Genomic DNA, 9658 nt, shown 5'->3' on the forward strand with positions numbered 1-9658 from the left:
GTAGGGACACGGTTCTTGCACGCGACACGTTGTCTTGGTATGCCGAACACATGTGGCAAGTTATTTTAAAATCTGTCCATACACGGGAAAGTTACAGCCTGGGCACGAGTTATTGAGCCGGACACACGGACGGACGGAAGGACGGACGGACGGTGCGATTTTAATATTAAAAGTATTCATCAACATTTATTGGAGTATTCCAGCTGTCAAAATCTTAGTTTTAACACTCCTAATGATTTGACAATCTTTATTTCGTATTTTCGAAGAACCCCGTAACAAGTGCATTACACAAACCATTAGTGGGTCCGTTTACTCTCACACATTGAACGTTGACAACTCTTTTTTAAATTTTGTCTTGGAATGAGCCTATTTTTGCTAAAATACATGGAAAACACTGATACAAGACTGCTGACAAAAATCAGATCGCACTTTTATGCATTTTTCTTAAAGCTTTAGTAACGCGCTTAGCCATATTTATCATTAATTTTCAAACGTACATATGACAAAACTGTTATCTGATCTTTTGTCGGCAGTCTCATATCACTGTTTTTCAGATATTTACGCAAAAATTGGCTATTTCCAAGCAAAAAATGTCAAAACGGTTAATCGGTGAGAGTGCAGCTTTAAATAACCCTACTGTACTGTACATGAAAATTCGTCTTGTTTATTATGATCGATTGCTGCACTTAAAATATATTCAGGTTATTCACCTGTATTTTGTACGTGTGTGTGTTTTTAAGTTAGGTTCGCACTAAAACGATACAGATAAATGACTTATTTGGAGTCCCAGCAATCGTAACAACTCGGCCATCTCCGGCAAGCTTCGAGATAGCCATATCTTGATACTAGCCGAGGAGTTCCGATTGGGAGTCCCAGCTTATAATTCAACAGTCGGAGATTGTTTCACGAGCTAATAACGTGCGTATTACTGACCTACATTTATATACTATCACGGGGTGAATGCGTGTGGTGTGAATGTAAACAATCTACTGAATATTGTTCTGAATTCTCCATTTATGTGTTAAGCGTGGAAGGAGCATGTTGTCGTTTTCAAGAATAGTCCCTAGGACCCAAAAGGTCATGTCAAAAGGAATCTACAGCGGTATACAATCGGGAAGGGTGATGTCGGAGTTTCCTGCACATATCTTCGGACAAGACTCAGTTTCGGACAGTAGGTCTTTCCCAGTTTTGGATCACGATATCGTGTGTATGGAAGGTCTACAGGGTGAGATCAGGGATTTGTCCTTAACCGAGGCAAGACACGTTTTGTCTCAAGCGGTTGAGTTTCAGAATTATGGACCTACTTTTCAGGGAACTCAGGAATTTATGAGTGGCTCAAGCAGCTTGGCAGGTTCACGAGCTACCCCGTCTCAAATTGGTAACATAAATCCTACTGACGCACATTCCTCGGTGCTAGCGGGTCTCAAGAGTCACGTCAGCTTACACGGTCATATGCAAAGCAACGTTCCATTCCCTCAACATGCTAGTGAAGTCAGCGGGGGCTACGGCAGTTACCACAATATGCCCGGTGGCAGCGATCGCTTGCTCGACAAGTTTGTGTCTGGAAGTTTGCAGAACTGCCACCAATCACGGCAATTTTCAATGTCTTCTAAGCTTAGTGTAACACAGCAAGGAGCCCAGGAGGCATTTCTGGAAGATCAAATGCTGACAGACCCATCACCCCAGGGAATTCAGGGAGACAACTGTGTGAGCTTCAAACTCTGGATGGAAAATTGTCAGAGGTATAACTTACCAAACTGTGATGAACAGCTGAAATCTCTTAAGGAGGGTCGAAAGACACTGGCAGAAGTGTTTCAAGAGCAACAAGAGATTATAAGACTTGTAGCTGAAGATTATAAAAGAAAACAATCTCAAGAACGCATGGCAGCAGAAACCAATGCTCAAGGACCGCAAGATTATTATGGGTACTCGTTTGAGTTCAGCCATAATGATCCATGCCCCCAGGGTCTTCAAGGGGATGACTGCGCTACTTATAAAGTTTGGGCTAATAACTGCAAAGCGTTTGGCTTCGGAGACTGTTCGCAGAAAGCTGTCGACATACAAACAGGCAGACGGACATTGCAGGAAGTCTTTGACGAACAGGACGAACTGATTAAGAAAATCGTCTCCAACTTCCAGCAGCGACGTCAGTTCAGTACATCAGCAGTAAATCTATCTGAGGTGCGTACAGACAGGTCACAGAACTCTGCTAAAAGTAAAACAGAAAGTGTTCAATCTCAATCAGAAAAATCTAATCAAACGAGTGAAAACCCACAAAGCATTCACCCCGATACTAGTAAAGTAATTAAAGATATTGATATTAAGTTAAGTCAGAAAGATCGGTTGAAGCGCGCCGTGAAAGATTACGGAGCTACTGTAATCGTGTTCCATGTTGGCATCTCATTGATTTCTTTGGGAGGGTTTTACTTGGCTGTTTCGAGGTACTGTATGGTTAATATTTCTTGTATAAGTAGTCTCACATTAGTCAGAAAACCATTTTACAAGTGTACAATGCAGGTATTAACAGTTGTTGAATATGAACGTTCAAATTTGCAGTATATTCTTAATAAGTGCAGCAACGGGATTTAAAAAAGAATGGTAAAATGTCCAAAATGCACTTAAACCGAGGGGTAGGGTGTATATAATGTTCTTGTTTTTTGGTGCGAGTGTGTGTGTTTTGTAGTTTAGTTGTTGTTGACAAAAAATCCAAATGCAGTTTTTCATATTCATGGTCGAAAATTGAGAGTGCAGCTTTAAAAGTAAAGCAAACTGTCATGTATGCTTGTATACTGTATTAAATAACTGAGAGAAAACAATATCCTCAAAAGCTGGTTTATCTCTAGATTTTTATATCAGGAATGCACACATGACTTGGGTTCATGTTGAAATTGTTCTATAAATAATGACAGAAAATGCAAAAATTATACATCCCTTTTTTTTTATTTATATATCTCGTTGAGGTCTTAGGCTGCCGGGATCACTGCTGATTTCTATAGACTAAACATGAATTTGAAACCCTAGATAATGTTTAATGATGAGGCTCAGGCCTCAGTTAATTTAATCATTTAGAAAAGCTCTGACATTCAAATATCCATAAAGCAGATTACAATTGCCCAATTTCTATTAAGTAAAGAAAATAACCACCAAATTTCAATCAAGTCATTCATTTATTTATTTTATTACTAAGTAATTGAATTATTTAGAAGCCTGGGCGTGCAGTGCACACTGGCTAGATAAGAGGCATTCCCATGGCATTTCTTGCTGAACAATAAAATAGTTGGCATTTCTTTCAGTCTTTTAAAGCTGTACTCTCACAGATAGACAGCTTAGACATGTTTGTCTTAAAATCAGCAGATTTTGGTATAAATGGCTCCAAAGCAGTCAAATATGATAATTCACAATAGAACAGAACTTGAATTGGTTGGAAAACTGCCAAATAACTCATGTTTTGTAAATTGTTAGTTACGCTTTTCGCCATGAAATATCATTTTCCCAACAAAATATGAACAACTGCAATCAGATCTTTTGTCAGCAGTCTTGTATCACTGGTTTCCAGACATTAACGCAAAAAAATGCTCATTCCAAGACAAAAATATAAAAGTTGTGAAACGGGTCAATCTGTGAGAGTGCAGCTTTAAATAATTCAGCACAGGTCATGACTGCGTCGGGCCTCCCGGTTTTATTGTTTAGAAGTCGTCAAATAACCACTAACCATTTTATGATTACTTGATATATAGCTATCTAATAATGGTGTTTAATAGTTTTGATAATGTTAGCTATAGCCTTGTTTTACCAATCACGAAAAACATTTTGTTATGTGCATTATACTATTAACAATTGCAGAACTATTGACCCATTTGGATTACTTTGACCAGCTAAAAAAGTCACCAGTTTTGATTCAAAAGGCTGCTGACTATATGCACTAGTGGTCTCCGAACAGTTTTAAAGCAGTCATCCATGATCCATCTTCTTATACTGTAACACTTTATAGACGCGTGAAGTTTATTGTAACCTAATAGGTATAGTACAGATATGATTAATGTTATAAATTTCTGTTTACACTCGCACGCATTGCGGCGTATTATTATTGGTCGACAGTTGGAAACCGTCTCATTTTTTTTCTCAATATGCGCTGACGAAATGTTTCATCATGAAATTGTTATCATAACACGGCTTTTCACAATTATTAGTATTAGCATCCCAGACCATCCCTTTAGCTACAGACTGTCCCGGGCTATACACGGACCGCACCGGAGTGAATCTTTTTAACAAGACATGCCGGAACGCTAAGTATCAAGTCGGTGCCTCAACGGACCTTCCCGCAGCCAACACAGTCGCTACACGGACGTTTCCGTACTACCCCGATTTGAAAAAAAAAACTCCCGGATGGCCCAAGACGGTCATAGATCGCCACGGCAATATTAAACAGTTTCATTTTTGCCGGGGTAATGTATCCCGGACCGTCCAGGACTGTCACGGATCAGCCAGGACCAACACGGATCTGACCCCGGATCGGCGAAATTTCCGCCCGGGACCATCCGGGAGGTCGGTGGGACTGGAGTTTTAAATGTCTGGAGTTTTGATTTTATTTATTTTCTGGAATTTGATTTCAGGGTCGCAGATAGCGCTACTGTAGTCAGTGTAGTGGTCCCCAAGTTATCGTCATGTTCACATGTTTCTATTTCTTTTTTCAGCGGGCTTGATGTTGTTGGGCTACTGACGCGGCTGGGGGTCGGGGAGTCTATCCTGCAGTCCCGGGTGGCGGCTGGATCCACCACCTTCGTCCTTGCGTACGCCGTCCACAAGGTGTTTGCACCCGTCCGCATCGCCACCACTCTCACGTGTACGCCCCTCATCGTCCGCTACCTCCGGAGGGTCGGCTTTCTGAAACAACCACCGAAACCCTAAGCAGAATGGTTCTACGTTTTACGTCACTGATATTTTATCAAAGTGTGACATCGGGCTAAGAACTAATGTCACCCGCGAAACAGAAAACATGTGTTTTTTTTATGTATATATAAAATGAATGACATTAAACTATTTACAGTATATTTATTCCGGATGTGGGCGGACAAAGACTGTTTTTTTCATCGGATGTGGACATCGTTTGGACATGCAATACATGGCTTATGTTATAGATCATTGAAATCTCTGTCTTAAAATGTGTATATTGTTTTCCAAGAAATAATTTCTGTGTAATGAGAATGGTATAAGCACAAATATTCCATAGTTTTATTTCCATATGTTACCTTCAACTGTGACATACGAGTAATAATCGTTTTCCTTTCACTGAATACCTGAAATACATTACTAATAATGGCTTCATATATAGAAAATCATTTGATGCTTTTGTCATAAATGTATACATTCAATCAGGGCGCGCTGTGCATCAATGCACAATTGGTGTTGGAATGCAGTCTGTGGGCATTCGCGCAGAAATGAAATACAAACTGCGTTGTAAAACACTTCATTTCATGTCTTAAATATATAAATAGTTGATATTGGGTTGATTGCTCAGAACTTGGTTAACGCTAACAACGTTGTTAACTGGATCATTGTTAACTGTTTAACGTGAAATACTGTACGGTGTCCTGTTGTATTAAGTGAAACAAATATATCTGAATCAGTTATCTCAATATTTGAAAAGACAACTGCAGTCCAGTTTATAACGTTGTAAGTGATCTGAACAATCGGCACATTGGTTATTAATTTATTTGACGTCGCTTTGTGTGATAACACTTTCTCACGTATTTATTGTTGTACCCTAATTATGTAACTACGTGAAATACGTAGTCTTATGTTGTTTTCTTGTTCATTGCGTTGTTCAATTTTGCAATAATGTATACAGATGCTATGCTTGCTAAGATACTATTTTTTTTGAGAAATTGAACCAATAAAGTAATTATTTTCACATTTCAACAATTCTGTGCTGATTTCTTAATGCCGTGTACTAGTGACCATGCCCTCGGCTCTGTCTCGTGGAGATATACCGGCCTACTATGACTATTATTATTTGAGAAAGAGAACTAATGGTATCCAATACTCAATATTGTAATTTCGGAAGTCTTATGACCGTGAACTGGTATACATTTTGGATTATTTTGAACGGGTGTTGACTGATATGTTGAGATTTAGAATATATAAAAATGCCAAAAATAATATAACAATTCAGAAAAAAATGGTATTTAAAGGTTGCAAATGCCAACGTTATGGTCAGTGGATTAATTTAAAAACAAAACCAAAAAAACACACGAATATATATGAATCGTGGTATACAATAAAAACTGTTGGCCGTGTTTTCTATCGATAATAAAATACTCATATGCTGTATGCAATCTAGGCATGGTCTGTTGCTGACAACTCATTACTGTTTGTTCGAAGGTCAAGGCCTCAGTCACAAGTTACTGTGCCTACTAAACCCCGTGGAAGAAGCTCGACAGCCTCGATATCTCGTGCTACAGCTAAAAATAGCTCTCAAAAAACCCATCTACCTAATGATGACGCTATAAATAGTCAAATAGGGCAGCGACCTATCCAATTATAGGACAGGTGTGGAAAAGAGAATGTGAACAGTTATCATTTTATAAATATTGGCTATCTAAATGTATGTGGGGTGAAAAGAAAATCAGAATACCCAGAATTTATCGAATTAGTTAACTATACTTTTATATCGTTTGCAAGAAAGCAAAAAGTAAGACGCAAAAGTGGTGGTATTGCGATTTTGATTATAAGTATCTATCATGTGTTTCCGGTACGGATAGAAAAATCCGACCCGAGGTCACGTGCGTAGGCCGGTAACGAGGCTTGCCGAGCGTGCCCGAGGGTCGGATTTTTCGATCCGGACCGGAAAAAACATGATAGATATTTTTTCTTACATATCTTAGTTCATCAATTTGTGGAAAAAAATACGCTGAAAACGAACTTTTGTACAATTACACCAAAAAGCGTGTGTGACGTTGTTTACTGACGTCATAGAGCGCAGTAACTAAAAATAGCGTTTTTTAACGATTATTTATTTTCAATTTAAATTAAAAGTCTTGCAAACATATATATTTGATTGCGCTTTATTGAAAAGGCATAATTTATTTTTCATAAACCATACAATAAATGAAATAAGAAGTGGCGCGTTGTTGCGCGTGACTCATCTTACATGGGGTATGTAAGATGGGTTTTTCCAGCACTGGTCACATGACCGAAAACACACGTCCGGTATGCAAGAATACCGATTCTATAGCACAATATGTAACCATCATTGAATCAGAATCTGAATACATATTTTGGTTTAATATTGATAAATCTGTGTTAGGTTCTCGATTTGAGGAAATGTATTTGTGGGAGCTATGTACATTCCACCTGTAAGCTCGCCTTATAGATGGATTTCAGATAACCTAAAAATATATTCTGCATATCATTAACTGACCACATGTACAAGCTGGGGGCAAAACATTGCTGATAAGCCCCTCCAGGTTAATACATTATATAGTACAATATAGTTCAATGGTCTAGTTTACATGATAGATAGTTATGGCAGACATCAATGATTTGAGTTATTTAAACAAGTTGATTTATCAGATTATGCAAGGAAATGAAAGTGTTTGTGTCAGATATTATCCAAGGGATAATAAAGAAAATTGAGTCAAACTTAAACTATTTTCAGTATTTGTATTTTCATGACAGTATATAAACAGAAAAGAGTGAAAATAGAAAGTCGTAATTTTGGCAGTTTATAGCGATAAACATAAAATAAACAATAAAGACCACAGATATTTGCTTTGCGTTTCTTGTTAGATGTAAACACCTAGTTCTATGTAATAGTTGAAGGCATCAAATTGTCATTCAATAAAGTAAGTTGATTAACAGGAATACTTGAGTCCAGTATAAGAAACTTCCTCATTCTCCCTATGACACGCTCAACATGTACTCTCACATGTGACAATTTTCTGGACGGTTCATTGCCAGAAAGTTGTTTTTTGCCCAGTGAATGAAGGAATCCTCAGTACAGTGCCGGAGGCTGCCATTTCCTCGGCAACAAGGACCCCACTATCTGTCAACTATTCATCACCGGGCAAAAGGATGGACATATATCATGATTCCAAAGTTATTTGCTTGTCCGACACACGTCCACCCCATCCATCAGTAATCAAATTTACTGTCGGCGATATAGATATCAAATATTTTATTGAATTGTTATGTTTGTAGTTGCTCCATGTTTGTGCTCTTGTTGTAAGATTATGCGGGCTTTCAATAAAATATAAAAAAATAATAGATTATTGAAATAACTTTGTTGTAACCAGGTTCAAATGCCTCAGGTATATTTGATTGTGCCACCTTCCTCTCTGGCCAAACAATTAATTGTTTCAAACATTTAGCTAAAATTGGTACCAATGTGTTCCAAATCGAGGAACTGTTGCCCCCAAAAGTGTTAAGCTATATGATATGTCTTTGTTTGAAAGACCTATTCCAATTTTCATTAGGACAATCAAGAGGTGGTCTTTAAGTGAAAGTCTTGCCAGCCTTTTTTTAAAGTGAAACTCTGATTCAAAATCAATACATGCACATGTATAACAAACATAAATTTTGAGTGATTAACCTTTCACTTCTTACTAAATGGTGCATTTATGAAAAATATTCATAACTGATATCAAGATTGTAACCGTGTATTTAATATCTGAAAACGCAAAAATATTAAATGATTGGTGAGTGCTAAAAGATTCACTGCAATCTTCTTTTGTCTAATTAGGTAGAAATCCCGTGTTTTCTGCACCTTTCTTTCAAACTCAACTCGGTATCCTTCAAGAACATTGTTTTTGCCATGTATTTATCTTTTTTTGGTATATCAAAACATTTATATTAATTGTGGTAAATTTTATTTGGGGGAGAGAGTGCAACTTTAAGTACATAGGGTTCTAACTGAGTATATATCCACACAAATAAATCACGGGACATGCTTGTAAAAAATGTCACCTTGGTGTTGTCTATATTGTCATATGTTACTTCAGAATCTTTTTTTTCTGTATTGTCTGCAACAGCCTACACATGTATTCAATGTGTCTACTCAATGGGTATTTAGGAAGTCTGTGCAAAGATATTCCCTTTTCTTTGTTTTGTCTATTTGCACACCCAACAACACATACACTATAAACCATTTCACCAATTTTACTTACAGAAAACATGTATAAACTGACCATACAAACACCAATGTATTGAATTTACTACTGGGGGCTTATCAGCAGCAGAGCGTTCTTGCCCCCACTAAATAATTCATGAGCTGTTCAGTCAGCCATGGTCTTAGTGAAATCCATCTATTTTTCACATGAAAATTTCGACCTTATGGAAAATCAACTTTTAATTAGAGATACTAATGCTAGGACATCGTGCCTAGACCATTATTTAATGGTTGATGATTTTCTAGAGAGACATTGACTTTTTTCAACGCATTTTCTCAATGTAAACATAAAAGTTTAACACAAAAAAAGAAAATCAAAAGATTCGAGAACGAACAATATAGGACATAGACTATTAAACATATGTTAAAACAATAATATAATCATACTAAACGGAAGGTTCTCATCAGATAAAAACGTTGGTGAATACACCTTTAAAAGCCTGTCTGTGATTGACTACTGTATTTCAAGCATTTTGTTGCTAGACAAATTTT

General features: G+C 37.4%; 1 protein-coding gene across 1 annotated transcript; it reads left to right on the forward strand.

Moving 5' to 3' along the window:
- The first annotated feature begins 937 nt into the window (after positions 1 to 937).
- LOC128244889 (uncharacterized) lies at positions 938 to 5911 on the forward strand. Its single transcript, XM_052963001.1, has 2 exons — positions 938 to 2441; positions 4695 to 5911. Exons 1-2 carry the CDS (start codon positions 1039 to 1041, stop codon positions 4906 to 4908), a joined length of 1617 nt encoding a protein of 538 aa, XP_052818961.1. The 5' UTR covers positions 938 to 1038; the 3' UTR covers positions 4909 to 5911.
- Positions 5912 to 9658: the final 3747 nt, after the last annotated feature.

Source organism: Mya arenaria, chromosome 8, assembly GCF_026914265.1.
Source record: "Mya arenaria isolate MELC-2E11 chromosome 8, ASM2691426v1".
NCBI classification, from domain to species: domain Eukaryota; kingdom Metazoa; phylum Mollusca; class Bivalvia; order Myida; family Myidae; genus Mya; species Mya arenaria.

Excerpts from the sequence above, each read along its gene's own strand:
- LOC128244889 (XM_052963001.1), top strand. The coding sequence starts at position 1,039 with ATGTTGTCGTTTTCAAGAATAGTCCCTAGGACCCAAAAGGTCATGTCA. Across the intron at positions 2,442-4,694 it reads TTTTACTTGGCTGTTTCGAG|CGGGCTTGATGTTGTTGGGC; the intron begins GTACTGTATGGT and ends TTCTTTTTTCAG.